At 42.5% G+C, this 26656-nt stretch overlaps 1 protein-coding gene across 1 annotated transcript; it reads left to right on the top strand.

The window, feature by feature from the left end:
• Window positions 1–1218: 1218 nt before the first annotated feature.
• Window positions 1219–26322, top strand: ENTPD5 (ectonucleoside triphosphate diphosphohydrolase 5 (inactive)). The gene is made up of 14 exons (XM_069488807.1): window positions 1219–1325; window positions 7495–7781; window positions 8443–8522; window positions 13488–13631; window positions 16197–16272; window positions 16550–16585; window positions 16908–16996; window positions 17307–17386; window positions 18017–18078; window positions 19033–19134; window positions 19987–20127; window positions 20860–20916; window positions 21828–21943; window positions 24080–26322. The coding sequence occupies exons 2-14, from the start codon at window positions 7565–7567 to the stop codon at window positions 24164–24166; spliced, it is 1287 nt and encodes a 428-aa protein (XP_069344908.1). The 5' UTR covers window positions 1219–1325; window positions 7495–7564; the 3' UTR covers window positions 24167–26322.
• The last annotated feature ends 334 nt before the right edge of the window (window positions 26323–26656 follow it).

Below are 26656 nucleotides of genomic sequence, written 5' to 3'. Positions count from 1 at the left end.
TGTCTCAGCCTCCCGAGTAGCTGGGACTACAGGCATGCACCACCATGCCCGGCTAATTTTTTTCTGTATATTTTTAGTTGCCCAGCTAATTTCTTTCTATTTTTATTAGAGACGGGGTCTTGCTGTTGTTCAGGCTGTTCTCAAACTCCTGAGCTCAAACGATCTGCTTGCCTCGGCCTCCCAGAGTGCTAGGATTATAGGCGTGAGCCACCACGCCTGGCCTTATGTTTAATTTTTAATTTTGTTAAAGCCAGCTTTGTTGTGGAGCCCAGATGAATTGGCAGTAGAAGCTTTTATGTTTTACTGTTTTTAGATTTTTTTGGTGGACCTTTTTAATCACCTATCCTATTGAATTATTTTCCACTATTGGAAAATACCGTGTCATTTTATCCAAATCAGTCAATATTGATATTTGCTTAGGGAGGACCTAGAAAGATAAAATTAACAATCGGATATCACTATGGAACCATACAGGGAAAACAAGTCTACTTTTTGAAATCTGATTCAGTGCCTCTAGAACTGCCCTTCCTCACACTTGCCTTCTTTGTTCTGGTACACCTATGTTCCAGTGATACTGTTCTCTTAATACTTGAAGTTCGCAGAATTCTACTTGTGTCACTTCCCCAGGGTAATTCCTACCTCTCATTCAGTATCCACCTTAGGCCTCTCATCCCTCAAGAAGCCTCCTACCCCCACCGTTCCCCTTTCAAGCCAAGTTACTTGTCCCTTATATTCATTCCTGTAGCACCTTGTGGGCAGTTCTGCCAGAGAACTTATCACAGTACATTGTAGTTGTTGGTTTACGTGTCTGTTTTTTCTAGTAAGCTGAAGTCTCCCCAGTAGCTAAGACTATATCTGATTCTTATCTGTAGATCTAGAGCCTAGCACAGTGTCTGGTAACTAATTACTCAGTAAATGCTTATTAATTAGACAATTCAATGCCCAGCTTTATAAATTCCATCTCAGGTAAAGAAGCTATTGAGAAACGCTATTAACTTTTCTATTTTGCTAACGTAAAAACACAGAATTAAGTTCCTGAGAAACTTTAGCCCTATAAGCAATAATTCTACTGGGTGGCACTTAACTATCATAAAAGTAGATGAACCAGACAATCATGTACCCAGAGGAAAGGTGACTTAGGGAGGAGCAAAGGATAAAGAAGGGAATGAGTTAGCAAAATGCCACACAGTTAATTGCAAACTGGCACAAAGGTGAATGTGATTCATGAAGCTAGCTTGGTTCAGAAGAGCTGAAATAGGATCAAAGAGCAAAAGGCAACTCACAGTGAAAGCAAGGATTCACGGGGAACAGGCAGACACCAGCAGGTGAGCACTCAGATGGGGCTTGGGGCCCCTGGAATTGTGGCCTGTCAGGCTCTGGGTGACATGGAAGAAGGGAAGCCAGAGTGTGAAGCTCTGGGAAGGCTAAGTGGGGAGGATTGGTGTTTGCTCCAGGTATAAAGAGACCCTTAGGAGGAGATAAAGAGGGGGCTTTATTGGGGTTGAATAAGAGACAGTAAGCAAGGGTTATTGAGGAGGCCAATCCTGAGAAGAGTGGATTTAAATATACTGATGTATACTCCCCAGTCTATGAAAAGTAAATTTGACTATTTGAATTATTTTGAGTAACATATAAAATGATACATTTGGCACATTTGGGCAAATGTCACCTTTATATAGTTGACAAATTTGGAGAAACAGCCCTTTCTTGGAAGCTTGTAATTGTGATTTTTCAGTGGGTGGTTAATTAATCTCCTTTTTGGAAAGAAGTCAGCTATTCTTGTTAAATGGGTGAGATCTAGTGCCTGAGTTATCGGATCACCGTTTAGCCCGTTGGGTATGTATTCAGCACCTATTATGTGCTAGCACTGTTCCAGGACCAAGAACACATAAAAAACAAAACAGAAAAAAATGTCTGCCTACCTATAACTCACATGAGGGTGGAGTGGGGGAAACAAGGAATATGAAAATAAATAAAAATAGTAATAATATAGTATATTAGAAGGTAAAAAGAGCTATGGAGAAAAACAAACAGGGAAGGAAGGTAGACAAATGTGCATGTGGCCAAGAGGGTTGTAATTTTAAATAGGGTGGACAAGGAAGGTCTCACTGAGAAGGTGACATTTGAGCAAAGATTTTAACAAAGTGAATGAGCAAGCTGTGCAGACTATAAACTCTACATTGTAAGCCTTTCTAATACCATTTTAAAAATAATAATCTTATCTTAAAATGTGGGTGGAAGTGGTGTTAAAAGGTAGTTGCTGAGAGCAGAAGGAGCATTTTAAGTGTTCACTCTTGGCTTTCTCTAAAATTTACTGTTTGGTTTTACACTGAACACCTGGTATGACTCTGCAGTTTTTACTCCATGAAAACAGATACCTAGGATGCATTTTTTTTTTCTTGAAATCTCTTTTGAAAGAAAAACAAGTGTTTTATTAATGGAAATAGAAGCTGGAGAGGTTTTTCAGAAACCACAGTAATATACAAAATATGAGTGACCCGTGCAGTCGCAGAGATAGAGGAGACCCGGTGTCTAGAGCTCCTCTAATTTACTGCCTGAGGGAGAAGAGGGACTAAAAGTTGGCCAAAACAAAGATCCGTCAATACTCAGAGAATCTGGAAAGTTGCTTCTGTCTTCAGTTATTTAGACTGATCTGCAGGACCAGCCCTTTGCTGTAAAGGAAGATTCAACCAAAGGGAGTGATTTAAGGTGTGAGTATGAGTCTGTTTCAGTGGTTGATCTCCTGGGATGCAGTTTTGTTCGGGAGTCTAAAAGTCCACCAATTTTGTTTGTTTCTTTCCTAGCCAATAGCTCTTATTCTTAACAGTTAATACAAGATAGAAGTTCAGCCTTGAATAGTGTTCAAATGGGTGATTCATTTTTATTTTATTTTTTTTATGAAGAGGGGTAGTGATGGGGTTCAGTCATCCTAGCTAAAGTGCCGTGGTGTCAGCTTAGCTCACTGCAGTGTCAAACTTCTGGGCTCAAGGAATCCTCCTGCCACAACCTCCCAGTAGCTGGGACTACAGGCACGAGCCACCACACCCACCTAATTTTTCTATTTTTAGTAGAGACTCAGTCTTGCTCTTGCTGGTCTAGATCTCCTGAGCTCAAGCAGTCCTCCCACCTCCATCTCCCAGATCGTGAGGATTACAGGCATGAGCCACGGTGCCCAACCAAACAGGTGATTCTAACTCTGCCTTTGTAGTACTTCAGACCAGCTCTGGTTATTTTAAATATTTTTAAATTCCAAATGCAATTAAATTTAATTTGCTTTTTTTTTTTTTTTTTTTTTTTTTTTTGAGACAGAGTCTCACTCTGTTGCCCAGGCTAGAGTGAGTGCCGTGGCGTCAGCCTAGCTCACAGCAACCTCAAACTCCTGGGCTCAAGCAATCCTCCTGTCTCAGCCTCCCGAGTAGCTGGGACTACAGGCATGCACCACCATGCCCGGCTAATTTTTTCTATATATATTTTTAGCTGTCCATATAATTTCTTTCTATTTTTTAGTAGAGATGGGGTCTCGCTCTTGCTCAGGCTGGTCTCGAACTCCTGAGCTCAAACGATCCGCCCACCTCGGCCTCCCAGAGTGCTAGGATTACAGGCGTGAGCCACCGCGCCCGGCCTAATTTGCTTTATTTTTTTTTATTTATTTATTTATTTTTTTTTTTTTTTGAGACAGAGTCTCGCTTTGTTGCCCGGGCTAGAGTGAGTGCCGTGGCGTCAGTCTAGCTCACAGCAACCTCAAACTCCTGGGCTTAAGCGATCCTACTGCCTCAGCCTCCCGAGTAGCTGGGACTACAGGCATGCGCCACCATGCCCGGCTAATTTTTTGTATATATATATTTTAGTTGTCCATATAATTTCTTTCTATTTTTAGTAGAGACGGGGTCTCGCTCTTGCTCAGGCTGGTCTCGAACTCCTGACCTCGAGCGATCCACCCGCCTCGGCCTCCCAGAGTGCTAGGATTACAGGCGTGAGCCACCGCGCCCGGCCTATTTATTTATTTTTGAGACAGAGTCTCGCTTTGTTGCCCGGGCTAGAGTGAGTGCCATGGTGTCAGCCTAGCTCACAGCAACCTAAAACTCCTGGGCTTAAGCAATCCTACTGCCTCAGCCTCCCGAGTAACTGGGACTACAGGCACGTGCCACCATGCCCAGCTAATTTTTTCTATATATTTCTATATATATTTTTTCTATATATATATTTTTCTATATATATTTTCTATATATATTTTTCTATATATATTTCTATATATATTTTTAGTTGTCCAGATAATTTCTTTCTATTTTTAGCAGAGACGGGGGGTCTCGCTCTTGCTCATGCTGGTCTCAAACTCTTGACCTCAAGCGATCCACCTGCCTCGGCCTCCCAGAGTGCTAGGATTACAGGCATGAGCCACCATGCCTGGCCTAATTTGCTTTATTTTATGTAATATGTCACCTGTGGGGAGGGAGGCATTTTGATAAACCCAACCACATACTCTACAAATTTGAGATGATTGAGAATCCTTAATCTGTACTCCAAACATATGAAGTGTTTGAGATGAAGGGTCTGAGAAAGGGGAACTTTGGAATCGGATCTTGTTGCTTAGTCAGTAACTATGACTTGCACAAGAGATCCGGAGATGAAAGCTGGATCAGAAGACCCAAAACAGTTTTGAGCAAGGTATATACGGGGCAATTAAGGAAGCCTTAACTGTTAGAAAATAGATATGGCATTATTCACTAATGCCAAAGGAAGCTATAGTCTAGAGCAGAGAAAATTTATATATTTTAATGTATATAAATATATATAAAAATATATAAAAATAAAAAATTTTAAGTAAATATATTTAAAAATAAAATGTATAAAAATAGATTTTACATGTAAATAATATATACAGCAGAAAAAATAGCCAGCAGGCAGTTGGCAATGTCTGGAGACATTTTTGGTTATCACAATTGGTGGGGGACTGGGGGTTGGGATGTGCTACTGACATCTAGTCAGTAGAGGCCAGGGGCACTGCTGAACATTCTACCACATGCAGGACAGCCCCACAACACACAATTATCCAACCCCAAATGTCAGTAATGCCAAGGTTGAGGAACCCTGACCTTAAGGAGCTGTACAGATGAGATCATAAGACACAGTCTGAGCTTTACAGCAGGTGAGCTACAAATCACCAAAAGAAAAAGCACTTAATTTTTTTGTTTGTTTCCTTCTCATTTAATGTTCCTCCAGGAAAAGAGAGGGGAAAAAGTTACTACTAAAGTAACCATGTAGAAGGGATTCCATTATTCCATTGAACACTACCAAGTGTTTTTTTTTTTTTTTTTTTTTTGAGACACAGTCTCGCTTTGTTGCCCGGGCTAGAGTGAGTGCCGTGGCGTCAGCCTAGCTCACAGCAACCTAAAACTCCTGGGCTTAAGTGATCCTACTGCCTCAGCCTCCCTAGTAGCTGGGACTACAGGCATGTGCCACCATGCCCAGCTAATTTTTTCTATATATATTTTAGTTGGCCAGATAATTTCTTTCTATTTTTAATAGAGACGGGGTCTCACTCTTGCTCAGGCTGGTCTCGAACTCCTGACCTCTAGTGATCCTCCCACCTCGGCCTCCCAGAGTGTTAGGATTACAGGCGTGAGCCACTGCGCCCAGCCAAAACTATTATTTTCTGATACAGGTTCTCACTCTGTTGCCCAGGCTAGAGTACACTGGTGTCATCCATAGCTCAGTGCTGGACTCAAGCAATCCTCCTGCCTCAGCTTTCTGAGTAGCTGGGCTGCAGGCATGCACCACCACACTTGGCTAATTTTTTTTATTTGTTGATTTTTAGAGACAGAGTCTTGGCACATTGCCCAGGCTAGTCTTGAACTCATGGCCTCAAGCTACCCAAAGTGCTAGGATTGGCCAGGTGTGGTGGCTCACGCCTGTAATCCTAGCACTCTGGTAGGCTGAGTCAGGAGGATCACTTGAAGTCATGAGTTTGAGACCAAAGTACTAGGATTACAGGCATGAGCCATCGCACCTGGCCAAGAGTGATTTCTGATCTGGATTTCATCACTAACTTTATGACTTTCAGCAAGCCATAGACCTCTCTGTCTTAATTTGCCCGTCTACCTCAAGTTCTCATGGATAACATGGTCTGAAACCTATGAAGGCTGTTTTTAAAACCATAATGGTCTATATAAGTGTTTTTAAATTAAGTTGATTTATTTCCTTAAAATGTAGTCATGTTAAAAAATGTAGTTATATGTGCGAGCCACTGGCAATATTGTTGATCACCAGTGACAGTCCAGTGGCCTAATTTTTGAAGACTGTGAACACCCCAGTGATAGGGGCTTTATAACTTCTTTGTAACTTTGTAACTTTAATTCAGAAGTTGAAGCTTCTTATCTATCAATCACAAAGAAGGAAGGGAAGGAAAAAGGGAGGGAAGGGTGTTAGTTTATGATCTAAAGGCAAAATTGTCAAAATGGAAAGAAGAAAATTAGACTCAACGATAGGAGCAGATGGCAGAGAGCCTTTGAGTATGTGAGAACTTCCCTATAATAAAAAGCAAAGCACGGGTCATTATGTTAAGTGAAATAAGCCAGACACAGAAAGACAAATACCACATGTTCTCACTCATATATGGGAGCTAAAGATTGATCTCATGGAAGTAGAGAGCAAAATGATCGTCCCCAGAGGCTGGGAAGAGTTAGGGGTGGGGATGAAGAGAAGTTGGTTAGTAAGTACAAACATACAGTTAGGGAGATAGAATACGTTTTAGTGTTTGAAAGCACAGTGAGGTGACTGTAGTTAACAATAATTTACTGTATATTTCCAAATAGCTAGAAGATAAGATATGAAATGTTCCCCACACGAAGAAATGATAAATATTTGAGGAGATGGATATCTTAAATAACCTAATTTTATAATTATGCTTTGTTTGCATATATCAAAATATCATATATACCCCATAAATATGTACAATTATTATGTATCAATAGAAAAGCAAAGCGTGGGGGGAAAAATACATATATATATATTTCTTTTTTTATGGAGATAGGGTCTTGCTCTGTTGCGCAGGCTGGAGTGCAATGGCAAGATCACAGCCCACTGCAGCCTCGAACTCCTGGGCTCAAGTGATCCTCCTGGTTCATCCTCCTGGGACTACAAGTGCATACCACCACGCTCAGCTAATTTTTCATATTTTTTTGTAGAGACGAGGTATCGCTATGTTGCCCAGCCTGGTCTTGAACTCCTGGCCTCAAGCAATCCTCCTGCCTCAGCTTCCCAGAGTGCTAGAGATTATAGGCATGAGCCATTGCACCCACCTGGAAAATATATTTTAAATCTCAATTTCCTTTTGGAACCAGATACCCTTCAGAAAAGGTGCTAAGAGCCTAATTAGCTCATTGTACTTGTTATTAGAAGTAGAGAAGGAACACCTTGGGTACAGCGTGTTTATTCTTTTAAAGGTGTAACCAAGAAAACCAGTTGGTCTAACCTTGTGTGTTTTTATCCTATAAGCCACTGCAGGTGTGTGAGCAAGACTGCTGCTGCAACAAAAACCTAAACCTAACCACATCTTGGGAAAAGAATGGCCACTTCCTGGAGTGCAATATTCTTCATGCTGGTGGTATCCTGTGTTTGTAGCACTATCTTCCACAGGGACCAGCAGACTTGGTTTGAGGGTGTTTTCCTGTCTTCCATGTGCCCCATCAATGTCAGTGCCAGCACCTTGTATGGAATTATGTTTGATGCAGGGAGCACTGGAACTCGAATTCATGTTTACACCTTTGTGCAGAAAACACCAGGTGAGTACAACTGGGACCCTCACCAGAGTCTATAAATTCACACTGTAGTATCCCCTGCCAGAAACAAGTGTGCTGAGAGTTCATGATGTGAATTACAGAATCTTACAGCTAGTGAATATCCTTCAGAGAACACTTCTGACTGTAATTGAACACATGATTTCATTCATTGTGGAATTTTGAGAGATAAGGGCTGCATGTAGTCTGAAACCCATGTGTTCAAGAAGAATGGCTGTAATTTGTTCTTCCTCTTCTGTAAAGGTGGTTAATACTTCAGGGGTCCAGAATATTGGGAGTGGTCTTGGGAGAAGAATCACATGAGAGTTTCACTGACATCCTTGGACAAGGGGCCGAGGGGACTCACTTTTTCGGAATTGTCAGTCTATAGGCAGCCTTTCCTCAGGTTGCCTGTAGAGCCTGGGGAAAGGAGTAGGAGCTAGGTGTCCACCAGAGAAATGGCAGCAGGACCCTCAGGGGTTTCTCCAGCCCTCCTTCCCAGTACTCCTGCAAGACATTCCTCACAAGTGGGATCATTTGGAATAGCTTGGGGGAAGAGCAGGTTAACCTAGTAAGTAATAGGAAAGTTTACAGAGCCCAATGTCTGAAGCAGCCTAACTGTTGGTAATCAGCGTGCTCTCTTCCATTTTGTTCCTGGACGACATAGGACAGCTTCCAATTCTAGAAGGGGAAATTTTTGAATCTGTGAAGCCAGGACTTTCTGCTTTTGTAGATCAACCTAAGCAGGTGAGTTTCTTATGATTGAATGTTTTGATTCTCAGTAACTTGATAATTTAACACCACCACTGCTGTCAAATATCTTATGCTGTTCATTAATGAGATTGAAATCATGTATGAAATCAATTTTCTCTCCTCAGCTAACCTCATAGAGAATAGCAATTGTATACTCCTGGCTCATGAGGGCTGGGTGGAAGGAGGCTAGAAAATAGATTGTGGTCAGGCAGGGATGACACTAGCTTTTAAGAGGTTGTTCCCTGTGTATTTACTGTTTAGGTTTTGCATTGAAGCCATCAACTGCATTGGTTTATGTAAATGAAGAATATAGACATGAAGTTTTATAGGGTATGATGTTATAAACATGGCAGTTGAGGGGATGGAGACCGGTGAATTTCATTTTATTTTTATTTATTTTTTTAAATTAGAATTTATTTTATTTGATAATGTCTAAAAACAGCCCTAGGACAATAACAATTACACCCTCAGAGAAGGCATCAGCCCCACACCCCCGCTCCCATCCCAATCCTGGTGGATCCCCAGGTTTCCAGGGCTCTATAGCGTCTTTCAGTATAAAGGGCTCCTTCCATGGTTGGTGTAAACAGAGACCGGGAGGGGAGGCTCCCCAGGAAGAGCTAACTGGGCCTTCAGTGACCTCCGTTTGCTAGATCAGGATTGACCTTTGCTTGTAGTCTCTGAGCCCAGGTCTCTACTTCCCAGTTAAGGTTATTCACTTAGTTTTAAATGAGAAACAGCCAGGGTTTGAAGAATCCAACAAAATCACTCCAACTCAGTGTTTATGTTTATAGAAGGGAAGAAAATTACAAGGCACTTACATTTCATATCTCAGTAGGAAAAGTAAAAATATCTATTCCTTTCAGATAATAAACTTATCATTTAATTATTATTTCTATTATAATAACTTATTTAGCAAACAGTGAGTTATACATAAACAATTCTAGTAATTGCCAAGCCCTGTCACATAAAATTTAGCTATAAAGTCTGACATCCAGATCACAGAATAGAGTTTTCCACTGTCAAAAATTCTCCACTCTGCAAAAGAAAGAAACTGATATTTTGGTGAATACTTACTAATTCAACAATTTACCTACCACACTTGTGGAGTTTTCTGTTGTTGTTGTTTTGTAGCCATAATGGTAGAGATATTTTCCCTATTTCTTCTCTCTGATAGCATTCCCAAAGCTAAGCTCTGGAATTCTGTTTGAAATCACCCCCAAAATTAGAACAAACCACAACTCTCACTCTGGGGAAGAAAAAAGGTAACTAAGAATTATCAACAAAGAGAATATAGGTCTAAATTTTTTTCCCTAAAAGCCACCTCTTTTTTGCCTCTTTGGAAATATTTTCTTGTCTTTCAGGCTTTGCTGGTAAAATACATTTCAGTTTATGAATAAATCTTTTCAAGGTAACAAGTCCAGGGAGGGGTGGTGCTGACTGCAGCACAGACATGTGTGGCTCCAGTGTCAAATCAGACTGTCTTATCACCTGGGAAATCCTCCTACCCCACCCTGCTCGTTGAAGAACTCAATGAGCACCCTCCCAGGAGACACTGCTCTGTGCCTCTGCGTGCCTGAAGTGCACATTGCTTTGCAAGTTCTTGCACTGCCTCACTTGGGTGGGTTTTCCTCATCCTTTGGGATGGTTTTTTCTCCCTTCAAAAGTCTGAAAGAATCCAGAGGACAGGAGTCATTTCTGCCCTCTCCTCCCAATACGAGTATCCTGTTGGCTGAGCACCAGTGAGCGTGTCTACATGGAATGGAAGCGCAAGTTGGGGAAAGGAAAACAATGTCCCAAGGAGTTAGCTTTTTAGGTGACGGCTACAACAGGAGACTCCTCTCAGCACCAGGGCATGCAAGCTGTTACCGCAAGAGGCTCCAGCCCCACTCCTCAGGCTGTCCTCTGAGAGGAGGTGGCACGGGGCTGACCATTCACTAGACACTCCATGAGACACGGCTGCTGTGGGCATCTTGGGTCATCCCTAAACAGTTGTGAAACCAGGACCAGGAAAAGACAGGCTAGCTGAAGACACATCAGCCTGTCAGGTTTCAAAAGGGTAACCTCAGTCTAAAGATAACCTGGTAAGGCGTGTGTGCCTAGGGAAGATGAAAGGAGGAGAAGCACAAAGATTTTTTACAGGGGAGTATCAGGTGATTATTCTCTGCTTTCCTCTCATGTAAAATGTTCAGAAATAGAAAACACATATTTTAAAAAGAGTTACCCACAGCGCTGTGAAAAAAAAATGATCAAAAATTAAAATACTGTGTCTCTTTGAAAAATAAAGGGCAGATAGTTGATAATGTTATGAGTTGGAGAACAGTAGTAGGCATTTGGGAATGTGGAGAAGGAACTGGAAATTTAGGATTTCCTACAGGCCCTAGAACAGTTAGGCTGGGCAAACTGGATTTACATCTTGAATCTGAGACACCGCTTGCCATACATTTGCAAAATGTAAGGAAAACCAGTCCCCCTAGAAAGTGTTAAAATAGTTAAAAAGGGGGCAATTAGACTGAAGTGGCTGTAGTGCCCTCCGTTCCTACCTACAGAAACCTAATGCTAACTCAAATGCATTTCCTGTAAATTATAACTCAGAGGAAGACAAAACTTAAGCAAACAACTACAAACTGCCACTAACATTCTGATTACAAAACCAGAAAATAGCCATATGCGTAGTCCAAATAAGGCTACTACATAACGGTACCTGATCAGTTATTCAATGTAGTTTGCTTCCACATGCACCTTATAAAAGCCTTTCCTTCAAGCCCTTCTAGTGGCCCCAAGACCACAAACCATGTTTAGGGGCTTCTAGATTCACAAATTAGTATTAGCTCAAATAAACTCTTTAAGTATTCAAACTTCCTCAGGTTAATTTTTAATAGGAGAAAGGAGGTGTGGGGACCTCACGGACTCACAGCTTCTCCCATGAATAGATCCCGCACACTGAGTGGAGATTCTCCCCCGAGGACCCTGCCCTCTCCCCACACAACCTGGGGGAGATGCGGGGCTGTGGGTGCAGAGCTGCACAGAGAGGGCTCCTGGCTGTGGGCAGAGTAAACATGCAGGGACAGGACAGGACGCCCAGGGTCCCAGCTGCCCGCCCAGCCCCACCCTGTGGCCAGAGGGAACTAAGGGCTGCCGAGGGCTAACGTGCCAGTGGCGAACTTCAGGTCTCGAGACTCTCGAGCTGATGCAAGAAGGCCCGGTCCTTCACAGCCGCTTCCAGCCGCTCTGACCAGCCCCAGCCCACACACAGGACACACAACCCGCACACTCACCTTTTCCTTGCTTTTGGGATGTCCCAATGTCCTCCCTATGGATCTCCCAGTACCTTCAGGTGACAGGGTATCAGAGGCTGTGGCAGAGACTCCTGTGCCCTCCTGGAAATGAAACAGTGGAGAGGGGACCCCAGCTCGGTGCCCGGCACGCAAGTGCCAAAGACTGGGCCAGATTTTGCCAGCCGCCACCTCCTTTCTCACATTTCATTTTAGAGTGCCTTGATGTAGGATGGAGCTATGCCTGTATTCTAGAAATTAGGCAATAGCCCATGATGACAAAAATCTTTGGTAGTAAAGAATGAATGGAGAGTTTGTGGTGCCTGTATTTCACATTTGAGCACACACAATGTACTATATCCAGTCTGTCTGAGGCCATGCGGAAATGAAATAGAATAAGCCAGAAGTGAAATGAACTTGGGGACCAGACATGAAGGTATTTATTGTTCAGCGTCACAAAAATGTTCATTACCCAAAGGAAAACCTGATGTTAAAAATGGTTTGAGTTTGGAGAATTGAGAGGATATATCTCAGTTCAGTAGCACATGAATGGCAAATGTGTTAGAAAATTAGTAGCTATTGAAAGCAACTGCATTATCAGACACTGATTTGACATTTAGAAAAGATGATTGTGTTGTAGTTGCTAATAATAATGATTAAAGGGCAGTGCATTGTCAGAATAAATGTTCATTCTGGGAAACAGTAGATTTAAAATAATGGTTTTCATGTATCGTAAATTGAGCATCTCCTCTGTGTCACGCATGTAGGTGCTGATAATACAAAATGAGCCTGAGCTTAAAGACTTTCTGTCTTTAAGGAGATCATCAAAAATATAACATGAAGTCTGAGCAAGAGCAAGACCCCATTGATACAAAAAATAGAAAAAAAACTAGCTCGGTGTGGTGGTATTGCCTGTAGTCCCATCTACTCGGAAGGCTGAGGCAGGAGGATCACTGGAGCCCAGGAGTTGGTTGCAGTAAGCAATGATGATGCCACAGCACTCTAGCCTGGGCAAAGTGAGACCTGTCTCAAAAAAAAAAAAAAAAGAAAACAATTTTTAAAAATAACCTTGGCCAGGTATGGTGGTACATGCCTGTAGTCCCAGCTACTTGGGAGGCTGAGGCAGGAAGATCACTGGAGCCCAGGAGTTCTTGCAGGGAGTGATGATTGGGCCACTGCACTCTAGCTTGGGGGACAGAGTGAGACCCTGTCTCGGGGAGGGGAGGGGGGGGAATATAACATGAAAACAGCTATAGGTAGCATTGTGCCTCGTGTGCACAATAGTTTAGTGGTGGTATGAGGCATATCTACCGTCTCACACCTGAGAAATCTGAGGCCGTGTGACCATATTGGGCTGTAGGGCTAGCAAGCAAGTCTGCTGACTGTAACTCTTGTGCTTTCTTCACTATACCCAACTCTCTGGCCTAAAGCTAATTTATATGAGACATACAATAACAATCAACTAAAATGACCACAATAGAAAAGAATGATTTTTATCATAACTATCAAAATGAAATGGATTCTCCTCCTTCAGAGTGGCCCCCTTCTCTAGGTTTCTGCTTATACACACAGAGAGGGCTTGGAGCCCTCTGCCACCTCACTCTTGTTCCCCCAAAGCATATCGAGGACAGAGACCAGTGCCACTAAATAGACTGTTCACTGGATGAATAGCCCATCTCTTTTGAAGGGTGCTGAGACTGTTCAAGGACTCTTAGAGGTGGCCAAAGACTCAATCCCCCGAAGTCACTGGAAAAGGACCCCAGTGGTCCTGAAGGCAACAGCAGGACTGCGCTTATTGCCAGAACGGAAAGCCCAGGCTCTGCTCTTTGAGGTAATTTTTGAAATCTGCATCTTGGATAATTCTGTCCTTTTCCCTGTATGAATATCTTCTTTATGAGTTTTTAACCTTTTGGAGTATGACTGCGACCTTTAGTATTCCACCATTGCTAAGGCACTATGATGACTCTGGGCTCTTGTTACAGCTATTTACATTTTTAATTATTACTCTTACTTTAATTATTACGAATTTATTAGAGCTTTTCCTAAAATGTTTAAAGTACCTCCTGTCTGTGATATGCTTAATTTTCTAACTTTTTAAAGCAGAATCATAGTTGTTTTTAATCAAGTTTATTAAGTTAAACTTACATACAATAAAATGTATCCATTATAGGTGTACAATTAAATGAGTTTTGACAAATATGTTTTCTTGTGCCCCAAAAGTCAGTTTCCTCACCCCTGAAACTAGGCAACCACTAATCTGCTTTCTGTCAATATAGATAAGTCTTACCTGTTCTTAGATTTCATATAAATGGAATTATACAGTTTATGTCCTCTTTTTTGAATATCTGGCTTTTTTCTCTCAGCACAGAGTTTTTGAGAAAATCACAGAATTTTAAAGTTTGAGAGAGTTTTAAAAGTCATCTATTTCAACTCCCATCTTTTTCAGATCAAAAATTTAAATACAGAAAGTTCTGTTAAACTCAGTATTTTTAATTTATCATACATATTTATTATGTAGGAAATATGTAAATTAAGAAGATTTACATTTCATATTGAGAAGAATATGTATAGGCAGAATCCCATTATAACAAAGAAATCACAGCAAGAAGGATTCTGTATTACAGGTGTGCTAATTCAGTCCTCTAAATCCATTTTCCTCTGACTGTCAGTATAGAAGGTGTAAGTCCCTTGCCCAAGGACAAGCAGTCTAGTACATCTGTGTGAGAATCTGAATCCCAGTTCTTCGTTCATTCATTCATTTCTTCAACAAATGAGTGCTTACTGTATACTGGGTGCTGGTGAAGTTACTGGGGATACATATGACAGGGAACAAAAAGACAAAATGGTCTTTGCCCTCCTGGAGCTTACCTTCTCGTTTCAGGAAGACAGAAAACAAACAACTATATAAGCCAATACAAAGTATGTCAGGTGCTTAGATACTACGGAGAAAAAGAAAGCAGGGCAAGGTGGGTAGGGACTCCTAGTGATGGTGTGGGGGAAATGCTATTTTAAATAAGGCAGTCAAAGAAGACCTCTTTGATAAGATTCCTTTGATCATAGATCTGAAGGGAATGAAGAAGCAAGTTACACAAGATGTTGTGGGAAGAATATTCCAGGCTAAAGAAATAGCAGGTGTAAATGCCAAAGGCAGGAATGTGCTTGGTGTGTTAGGAATAGCATCCCAGGAGGTGAGGATGGCTGGAGGGGAGTGAATGATAACAGGGAAGTAGGAGAGGAGGTCAGAGAGGTGGGCGTGGGAGGAGTTCATCACATAGGGTCTCAAAAGCTAGTATAAAGACTTTGGCTTTTTTTCTAAGAAGGAAGCCACCAGAAGAAGCTTTTGAGCTAAGGAAAGACACGATCTGACGTCCATTTTAAAAGCACCATTCTGGCTACTATGTTGAGAACAAACTATGGGGCGGGAGAGAAAAATGGAAAAGGCAAGAGCAGAAACTCTCTATCTTATTCCTGTTTGCTTATCTGTCTTCTCCTTAAAAGCTTGTTTATAGATCACTTAACTGGCTTTTCCTGGTTGAAACGGAGTCCATAGGTCACTGTTTGATGTGTTTCATCCCATCAGAAATAAGGAGAGCAAACAGACTAGAGTTCTTTGTATTCCCATCTGTAGAATTCTTTATTCCCCTCCACCCCATCCCCATAATCATACACTCTAGGAGGCTGAGGCAGGAGGATTGCTTGAGCTCAGGAGTTTGAGACTAGCCTGAGCAAGAGTGAGACCCAGTCTCTAAAAAAAAAAAAAAAAAAAATCATATACAAATAAGACATAACACCCATGTCATTCGCCTGTAATATGGAGAGTCGAGTGTTTGTGTGAGATCTTCATTCCCATCTCCTAAAATAGGATTCCATAAGTCTAGATTTGAGGTCTCCCTAGACTGTAGAGGCCTCAGCCACACACCAGAGCCCGAGGAGCTGGTAGGAGAGTGCCTCAGCCCTGGAGCATGAGGAAGTGGGGTGGGTAAGGCTCCTCCTAGTGCCCAGGGTATGTTTAGTTAGAGTTAATCAGGTGTTCTCTCTGGTACTTTTCTTGAATAGAAACAAAATAAAACAAAAAGAATCAGGTGCTTTTTTAAAAAAATGACAGGATCCTGACTTCAGCTCACAGGGTCAGATATATGCCCTTCCCTAGGTCCAAGTCATCTGTAAGTTTAGATGGTTTGAGCTTTGCTTTAAAGTCCAAGGAATCCTTGTGTTTTTGTTTTTGCAAGAAACTGGTAATAGTTTGCCTGGTTTCTTCTCTAGTTTCTTAGGGCAAAGGAATGAGTTTTGCTAAAATTTTAGTAATGGAATAGTTTTATAAGCTTTATAGGACAGGCAAAATATGGAACTCTGTTTTACTGCCTTAGGGAATCCGCATTTTTCCCTTTTTCTCTAGGTAAAGGAGATCTTCAGGAAGTCACCTTTCCTGGTACCAAAGGACAGTGTTAGCATCATGGATGGATCCTATGAAGGTGGGAGAGGTGTTGTTATATGTTCCAGGGGCCGAGGCGCAGGGTCAGTGAAAGATCTAACTAAGAACTGGGAACAGGGCCGGGTGCTGAAGAGAAAGGAACTAAGTATGGAGAAACAAACAAGCTGGAGGAATGGGACAGCAGGACATCGAAGGACAGGGAGAAGGGAAATATGTGCTCTAGACATGAAATTAAGAAAGAAAAAGAACAAATATGGGGCCAGGAAAGAGAAAAAAAGTGCTCTGGAATGTAATCCTTGTTTTTCTCTCTTTTTTAGGCATATTAGCTTGGGTTACTGTGAATTTTCTGACAGGTGAGTTTATCTTAAGACCTTAACTGGCTTGTACATACATGGTTAGAAGAGTAAAATCCCTTTCTTTTTTTCTGTATTGTTCTTTCTTTTAAAAAAAGGAAAGGAAAGACAGGAAGTTAATGTTTATAACTGGCCTTCAAGGCCTCAGCTGCAGCAAGAGTCCTTCTGAGTTGATGTTCACCTGCAGCCTTCGGGTCTGGGGAGAGTGGAGTATTTATGGAACTCCTTCAATGTACGCCAGGAGCAGGAGAGACATGGCAGACGGATGAGTGTTGGGCTGTCCAGCATGTGGAGCATATTTAGAGCTGACTCTCATTGACAGGTCAGCTGCATGGCCACAGCCAGGAGACCGTGGGGACCCTGGACCTGGGGGGGGCCTCCACCCAAATCACGTTCCTGCCCCAGTTTGAGGTGAGTCATTTACGTGAAGGTCTGGTTAGCAGTGCCCTGGGCAGGCATATCGTGGTGCTAAGACAGTGGCACCCCATTTTCAGACAGCAGCTTCACCACAGGTAGGCTGAGTAGAGTGAATTAATGACTGGGTGGACTCCCCCGTGCCCTCTCACTGTTCAGAGTCCCTTTGATTCTTCAAACCTTATGAAATTAGCAGCTTAGTCTGTCTCCATCTCTGATTTTTGGGGGGAAGGGACAGGGATGGTGGTGATAACATCGTCAAATAATTGCAAATGCTGAATAGTCTTCTGCTTTTTCTGATTTGCAGAAAACCCTGGAACAAACGCCTAGGGGCTACCTCACTTCCTTTGAGATGTTTAACAGCACTTATAAGCTCTACACACACAGGTGAGGGGGGGGACAGGGAAGAATAATATTTCACATTGTATGATTTTCCCAACTTTTCAGAGCATTCTCAAATCTGTTGTCGCATCTGGTCAGCCTTACAAAGTCTTTGCCAATTCCCTAAGGCCTATCAACTGAAACCCAGGACACTCACCAAAGCCCTAGGGACCTAAGACTCTTCTTCATTCCTGACCTCAAAGTTATGTAACTTAAGAGTCAAAAGTTTTCTTTAGGGAGAGGATGCTTGGAGAAGGCTCAGCCAAAGCTCCATACTAACTCCTTTGAGCTGGCCTTCGGGAGTTCAACATCCAGCCTGGAATGTGATCCCATTTGGGGCTAGGGGCTAAACTGATGAGTCCTTTTCTGGGAATGGTTCCTAGTGTGGGACCCTAGGAACTGTCACTGTCTCCGACTTTAGAATCACAGCTGTGGGGGATTCCTACTGCATGGCCTTGATCCAAACTATGCAGAAATTAGTCTTGTTGACCACATGAGTTGAATAGGTCACAGGGACAGAACAAGGTTTTTCATCTCTCCAGAGGGAGATGGAAACCATGTTACTTTTGAAAAAGGTAGCTTTAAGATGGAGAATTTCACAACTAGCCTGAAATCAGTCAATCCTGTATTTTACAGTTACTTGGGATTTGGATTGAAAGCTGCAAGACTGGCGACTCTGGGAGCCCTGGAGACAGAAGGTTTGTTGGGGTATCTGCCAGGTGGGGGATGGTGCCAGTGACACAGGCACTCAGCTTGCTTCTTCCTTTCTTTGGCAGCAATTCTGTGGAGGAAAGGCTTATGTTGAATTGGGAAACATATATTGTATAATGGACCTAATAATGGCAAATTCGTTTTCTATTTTATGAATTCAGAAGTTTTGGTCTATATTATGAGCCATTTTTAGAATGAGGTCTCCCCATATAGGGGGAACAGTCTGTGGCCAGGGGGCTGAAGGATCTGCAGAAATTCAGGGCTCAAGGAGTGCATTGGCAGGAGCTTGCTCGAGCCCTTAGCTTTACATGGGAGGTGAGAAGCAGGGTCTGCTGTACTTGCAAGGTGGAATAACTTAGCGACTCCATTCATCTCTTCACAGTTGGGATCAGGCAGAACTGGGTTCAGTCCCAATGTTGCGATTTGAGACAATTTAGTTAACTTTTCTCTGCCCCTTTCCTCACATTAAATGAGATTTTGCATTTAATGCACTTTGTACAGTGCTTGGCTCACAGTAAACTATTATCAGGATGATGACCATATTGCATTTCAGAGTTCACAAGACATCTTCAAATGTATTTCATTTAAGCCTCTCAGCAACTAGTAAGGAAGGTATTTTTTCCTGTTCTTAGGAAGGAGGGAACTTGTTCTATCGTGGGTTTTGGATTTTTTCGAGATGCGATGAAAGCCGTGCACCCCTCTGACAAATGCGCATGTGCACGACAATTTGCTTCTGGTTTTGGGAGGATTCACCAACCCCGCAAAGCCTATCTGGCTTCACTTAAGAATTCCTGTTACAGGATGTAGTCATGGAACTAATTTCATCAGATTTTAAAGCCCAGCCCTCTTGGTGATTCCTTTCAGCCTTAGTGGCTTCTTGTTTGCGTTCCCCCTTCTCTCTCACATACTTGCCGTTTGCTTTGTGCCCTGGTTTCTTTCAGGGATTGATGGACACACTTTCCGAAGTGCCTGTCTACCGAGATGGTTGGAAGCAGAGTGGATCTTTGGAGGTGTGAAATACCAGTATGGTGGAAACCAAGAAGGCAAGTGATATTTTTTTGCTGGTTAAAATTACCTGTACATTAGAAATTCTGGTAAAGTCCCATGGGAAACTTTTTCTAGAGCTCAAGAGAAGCTCATCGGTTTACAGGGACTTGTTCCAAAGAATCTTGGTATGCCTCCAAGGACTAAGGGGAAGTGATGACAAATGGGGCAACTGCCATTCTACATTGTGTTCTCTTTCCTGGCCAAGTGTCATGGATCCACTAGAAACCTATTCTTAGCTGGGTTGGTGTGCGTTTGTCATCCCAGCTACTTGGGAGGCTGAGATGGGAGGATCCCTTGAGGCCAGGAATTAGAGGCTGTAGTGCATGATGATTGAGCCTGTGAATAGCCACAGATAAAAAAGAAAACTTTTCTTAGCCTGGGTCTAATGCAGCAGCGTGAAAACCTGTTCAGTTAATGTTTAGTTACTTAAACTACAGTAACACTTAAAATTGAGATGATAAGAATGATTCATCTTAGGTATTATAAAAGGCATAGACCTTAATATCAAGGAAAACACTTGATTGCCTAGTGAAGGGAAGCAGATGAGCCCTCCTGATACTTGTTTGTAAATACCATGAAACATAATGCCCGGCAGCATGTGAGGTTGGCTGTAGCTGTTTGGTGAACACAGGTTAGGGAGGGAAGCTGCCATGGAGAAACAGCAGCGAGGCTGCAGAAGTTTGCTCATCTTTGTTTTTAAGCCCTTTGTCCTAAGCCTCAGCCTTCTCCTTCCTGCTTTCCTTTAGCCTCCTGCTGTTCCCTCCTTGTCTCCAGCAGCTTGTCCCAGAGAGTGGCCTCTTCCCCTGTCACTGTCCTCACCTTTCTCCTGTATACCTTTGCCCTGGCAGGGGAGATGGGCTTTGAGCCCTGCTACGCCGAAGTCCTGAGGGTGGTACAAGGAAAACTTCACCAGCCAGAGGAGATCCGGAGAAGTTCCTTCTATGCATTCTCTTATTATTATGATCGAGCTGTTGACACAGACATGATTGGTGAGTTCACCTCAGGTGGCAGTCCAGAGAGGAAAGTGGGCAGGGCCGTGGTGGGGAAGGTCAAGGAGAAGGAGCACTTGAAATGCTTTGTTGGGGTGATTACCCGACCCTTCTCCAGTGCTGGTTGTTGAGTGGCACTAGTCACTCGAATGGAAGGGTGACTATGACTTAGAATCTTTTGGAGGTAGATAAACTCAAGAACTATACATGACATCTTTTTAAAAATATCTTTATTGAGGCATTATTGGCATACAATAAGTGTACGTGTTTAAAGTGTACAGTTTGCTAAGTTTTGTCATGTATATACACCCATGTAACCATAACCACATTTAAAATAATGAACATATCCATCACCCCCGAAAGTTTCTTCCTGCCCCTTCATAATAACTTCTTAACACAAAGTAATGCTTTTGTTTCACTGTGAGAGTTAAGTACATGATCTGTCATGGCCTGAGAGATATGAATTAATTTCCTACTTACGTGTTTAATGGGTCTATTTTTTACTGTAGCTAAATATGCATAAGATGAAATAGATTATAAATAAGTAAAATAGGCTGCATAGATTATATTGTATGGATATGTCATGTTTGTTTATCCCATTCTCTAATGTTGAAAATTTGTAGTTTTTCAACATTAGAATTTGTAGTTTTTCATTATTATAAACATCACTAGGATGAATTTATGTTTCCTTGAAGGCTTTTTGATATCAGCTACTGTTCTGTTTCATTTCAGATTATGAAAAGGGGGGTGTTTTAAAAGTTGAAGATTTTGAAAGAAAGGCCAGAGAAGGTAAGTGTCAGGGGAAGTCCTTGAAGGCAAGCCTTTGAGGCTGTGCCTGCTGACTCTAGTGACCTAAAGCACCTCAGTCAGCCCAGAAAGCCTGTCAGAAGGCAGGTTTCCTTTCTGGGTCTTCCAGCCTTGCTAGGAGTTAAAAGCATCAGCTGCTAGCCAGGCACAGTGGTGCACACCTGTGGTCTCAGCTACTCAGGAGGCTGATGCAGGAGGAATGCTTGAGGCCAGGAGTTTGAGGCTGCAGTGAGCTATGATTGCACCTGTGAATAGCCACTGTACTCCAGCCTGGGCAACATAACCAGACCCCGTCTCCAAAAAAAAAAATTTTCATAAGCATTAGGTGGTGTAGAATTCTGGGCAAGAATATGGGAATACAAGAGGCTTTGGGGAAATGGTGAAAACTTTTGTCTTCTTTCTACATTCCTTCCTTTATTTTTTTTAAATTGAAATAGTGTTATCAGTGTTAATAAAACACCGAACATCAAAATACATAGGAAAAAGCCACAGAGGCTTCCTTGAGAGAGTCAATCTAAAATACAAATGATCTTATCCAGTGGCCCACAGTAGAGCTAAATGGTATTGCCCTGTCTTCAGGGCCTGAGCATTAATAATAGGTAAGGGACTTAGAATTAAGCCCCTGCTGCAGTAGGTCATAGAAACTTAGCAAATAAACTAGGACCCATGTAAATTTGAGTAGATAAGATATCACACCAGAAATGTGCAAGCTCTTAAGAAGCTGTGGTCTTAGAGGCAAGCAGTGCAGTCTCCTCTCTATGAGGCCCAGGAGTTAACCAAATGAAGATTTCTGCTTTGCTTATTCTACCTCTGTCTATCTTTAGAGAAAATCCTACATCTCTCAATTAGTTGCAAACTTGAACTCCACTGTTCACTCTCTCTCTCACTTTCAGTGTGTGATAACTTGGAAAACTTCACCTCTGGCAGTCCTTTTCTGTGCATGGACCTAGCCTACATCACAGCCCTGTTAAAGGATGGCTTTGGCTTTGCAGACAGCACCATCTTACAGGTAAGAGATGGGACACCAGAGTCCCATAGCAGTCTTCTTTTGTGGGGGTTGGGAAGAAGGAGTCAAGGATTTGTTTAGTAATCAGAGTAGCTATAGGTGGAATTATGAGGTATTTTTGATTGGGCTATGGACAAAGCACTGTGCTAGGCACCATGAATGTGGGAGATTACGCTGAGTATATTACCGCTTGCCTCGGCACAACCTGGCCCAGGCAAGCTATTCCAGAGGTCACAGAACAGGTCACACAACAGAAATCTTGCAGCCCAACTTAACATGCCCAAGTCACATGGTTTTATTAAGTCAATTTAGAACTCAAGGCAAGAAGCAAGAGTTAGTATAGTATAGTGTTTAAAACTTGGGCTCTATTGTCCATCAGATCTATGGTCAAGTTCTGATTTGCAAGCTTACTACTCTGTGGCCTTAGATGGAGACTGACTTCCCCTAACTTTTAGGTTCCTCATTTGAAACACAAGGATCCTTACAGTACCTATTTCATAGGGCTGTTATGAAAATTAAGATAATGCAGGCTGGGCGCAGTGGCTGACGCCTGTAATCCTAGCACTCTGGAAGGCCGAGGTGGGAGGATTGCTTGAGTTCAGGAGTTCAAGACCAGCCTGAGCAAGAGCGAGACCCCGTCTCTACTAAAAATAGAAAGAAATTAGCCAAACAACTAAAAATAGAAAAAATTAGCCGGGCATGGTGGCACGTGCCTGTAGTCCCAGCTACCCTGGAGGCTGAGGCAGAAGGATTGCTTGAGCCCAGGAGTTTGAGGTTGCTGTGAGCTAGGCTGATGCCACAGCACTCTAGCCCAGGCAAGAGAGTAAGACTCTGTCTCAAAAAAAAAAAAAAGAAAATTAACATAATGCGTAGAAAGCACAATGCCTGGCACATAGCAAGTCATTAATATTCACATTACTATTAATGGATGGATTTCATATCACTTGGGGATAGATTTGTGGGTAAGAGATCATCCTTAGCCTCTCAATACATGCTAACTTAACAGCTGCTTCTACTTGACCATCAACAATAACCAAGTCATTTAAGGACAATTTTCCTACTATTTTCAGTGGGGGCAGAATGTAAATCAGGCGTGGACAGTCCCCTATTCCAGAGATAGCTTCATTTTGGCGTCTATACCCCCAGGCTTCCAGCCAAGTCCTGAGGACACAGGAAGAGCATTTTGGTGTGGGCACTTCCAGTTTGACTCAGGTGTCCCAGACTGAACCTCAATCATTTTTTTCCCTCAAGATAATGATTTAAATGCCATTCTCCCCAGTTTGGGGCACAGTGATTAGACTCAGTTTCATCAAGTTAACACAGAACAGTCCACTGGTTTACAAACTTTTTGGTGGTGTGGTGGCATCTTTATTCAACAAAAGCTTATACAGGATCTCAGTAATATAAAACTGATCAAGTCAAGCTATTCTGGTTGAGGCAGAGGTTGGGAGCCTGTAATGGCTTTACCATTTGACCTCTTTTTTTCCTGTGAAGCATTTCCAGAAAACCCTAGGATTCTGAAGAAAACAATTTGATAAACACTAATCCTCTTGTTATATAGTTGAGGAAATTGGATGTAAAGCTTTGCCCAAAGTCACTGAGCTAATTGAGGTACAACCTGGCCCAGAATGTCTGAAATGCCCTGGTTGGTTACCATTAGTGCTTAACAAGAGGCAGTTGCTTACACAGTATGAATTGAGAAGCTTGGTTTGTTCTTTCCTACCCCTAAATCTATTCCCAATTCTTGATCATGCCCTTTCTACCACATCTAATACCATTACAAGTTGCCTTATCATAAATGGGTGATTCACAAAATAAAGGAGGGGATGCTGTTTAGTTTCAGGGCTAGGGAGAGTTCAGAATCCTATCTGTCTAGATGTCTCGAAGGTCTAGTGGACCACTTCCTGGGACAGAAACACCCAGGGATCAGAATGGTGGGTGCAGGGGCAATGGGCCGTGGCTGGAGGGAAATTGTTATAGGGAGGAGTAGTGGGAAGCCTCCCAAGTCAGGCTCCTTCCAGTTTTTGCCTTGGTGTGGCCATGTGGATGCTCTTTGCCAACATGATCTGCCAAGTGCCATGCTTGTTGGAGTTGAAAATTGGATGAAAATGTGAAGACATTTTTCCTCCTCCTCAACAGCTCACAAAGAAAGTGAACAACATAGAAACAGGCTGGGCCTTGGGAGCCACCTTTCACCTGTTGCAGTCTCTGGGCATTTCCCACTGAGGACACGCACTTCCTCTGAGGCCTGCATTCGCCAACCGTTTTAAAGGGAGAAGGAGAGTCATTTTCTGAGCTAGTCTGGGGACAACCTGGACTGAAGCCCAGCAGCTAGCTTTATCAGGAGAAGAGGGGCTTTTGTAGATGGATCTTGCCTTTGAGCCTAGAAATTTGAGTTTAATTAGTTTTACACATTTAATGTGAACTGCTAACCACTCAGTGTGCACAGCTGGCACCAGAGTCTAAATCTTTGGAGATTCTTTGTGTGTCACAGAGAGCCCCATGAGCCAAAAAGTATAGCTTTGGAACTCAACCTTGGAGAGCCCAGGGACAGGTCCCTGGGAACCAAAGAAAAATCTCATTTCAATCCTTTGAGTGCCTCATTCCTTTAAACATTTTAATTTTCCTCTTACATGCTAAATTAAGCTGATTTATTGTAATCCCAGACCTACCACTACCAGTATTTTTTTCCTCCCTATACACTGCCTACCCTTATCTGCACAAACTTTCCCCAAAAAGAGAAAAAAATACCTGGTTTTGTTTTCCATGTATAATTCCAAAAAAAAAAAAAAGTTCCGTATCAGAATTTGTGATCCTGTTCTGTGCGCTAGCTCCAATCAGCCAGTGGAGAGCCACCCTAAATGGTAACAGGATGGAGAGTAGCTCCTAACTATGCATAGATAGCAGCCTTAATTAAGAAAGGAGGCCATTGGCCAGGCACAGTGGCTCACGCCTGTAATCCTAGCACTCTGGGAGGCCAAGGCTGGAGGATCGCTCGAGTTCAGGAGTTCGAGACCAGCCTGAGCAAGAGCGAGACCCCCATCTCTACTAAAAATAGAAAGAAATTAGCTGGACAACTAAAAATAGATAGAAATTATTAGCCAGGCATGGTGGCGCATGCCTGTAGTCCCAGCTACCCGGGAGGCTGAGGCAGGAGGATGGCTTGAGCCCACGAGTTTGAGGTTGCTGTGAGCTAGGCTGACGCCACGGCACTCATTCTAGCCTGGGCAACAAAGCGAGACTCTGTCTCAAAAAGAAAGGAGGCCATCCAGTGTCTAGAGACATGTCGTGGGAGGGTGTGGCTGCCTCATGTAGCCTACCTTCTGTAATCAACTTTTTATCAGTCAACTCTGGGATTAATGAACATATCTGATCTTACGTGTGTATGTAGTGCCAGTACCACCTCCTAGGCTAATGTGTTTATAGTATTTTCCACGATCCTAAACTTGTTTTCTTTGTATTTCTAAGAATAGAACTATAGCAACTACAATTTAGCTTGTGGTCTGTGGTGAGAAGTCAGTGTCTGTACTACCCTAGGATCTGTAAATTTTGGTCATAGCCTCTTTCAGATTACCCTTTTATGCTGTTTATAGCAGTATCTTCTGCCCTGGCCCCTGATCCGCTTGCTAACATCCTCTGAATTATTTGTCTAGTGCCAGGGTTTCCAGTGCTCCTCCCGACAATATCCTACATTTGATTTGGTGGCACTTTTGGTCCACATCAGTACAGTGGGCCAGCATCTCCAGAGAGAACCATGTTTGATGACTCAAGTTCTTTTTTTGAGTCTGAAGGCTCAGAACTCAATTGTTTTCCCCCAAATTCATGATCTTGTACTTTCCCACATAACAGTCATCTGCTTCTTGTCCACCTACTCTAGTGCCCTTGGACTTGGAAGATCTTCCTGTGGTCTGGCTCCTTTACCTCTAAGCTTCTTTCCAGACTTCCTTTCATTCTGCTTTCTCACAAAGACTGTTATATACACCTGGCCCTCACACCAGTTCCTGGGGAACCTCCATTGCATCGATAAGTATCTAACATCTGCTCTGTGTAAGAAACTAGGCAGATTTCTGTATCCTTATCCCCCAGATTTTGTTTTTTAACTCAATGTGGAATTTCTTAAGACTTTTCACACTATTAGTAAGCTCACCTTTATACCTATTGCCTTCCTCAGTAAATGCTAATATAAAATGAAATAATAGAATCTTTAGAATTAGAAACAGCCTAAAAATATAATCTGATCTTCTACCCAGTGCACAATTTCCTCAACTTTTCTAACAGGTTATCATTCAGCATCTGCTTAGGCATGTTTTCAGATAGCTCATTCCATTTGGGACTGCACTGATGTTAAAAAAAAAAAAAAAAAAAAAAATTCCTCATATTGAGCTGAATCTACCTATCTTCTCAGTGGTCTTAGTTCTGCTCTAATGCTCCTGCCAAAGCCTTTCAATATTTTGAAGAAAGCCCCTCCCAAGTTCTTTATGGTCTCTTCTTTAACATGTGACAGATGTCTAGACCCCTTTACCATCTTTGTCCAAAAAGGGTGCTAGATCAGTCACAGTACATTAAATGTTGTCCCATGTATTAGAGACTGTTTCCTCCAGTAGAAACCAAGTTGTTTCCCCAACAGGTAAGCTGTGTTCACTAAAGACTCTTCCTGCTTGACAAGTCCAGAGAGGTAAGATTCTCTGGTCTTTACCACTGCACGTTGGCTCTGAA

The sequence above is a fragment of the Eulemur rufifrons genome, chromosome 2 (assembly GCF_041146395.1).
Source record: "Eulemur rufifrons isolate Redbay chromosome 2, OSU_ERuf_1, whole genome shotgun sequence".
In the NCBI taxonomy this organism is placed as follows: domain Eukaryota; kingdom Metazoa; phylum Chordata; class Mammalia; order Primates; family Lemuridae; genus Eulemur; species Eulemur rufifrons.
The sequence above is the reverse complement of the archived record's forward strand: the minus strand, read 5'-3'. Positions and strand labels throughout refer to the sequence as shown.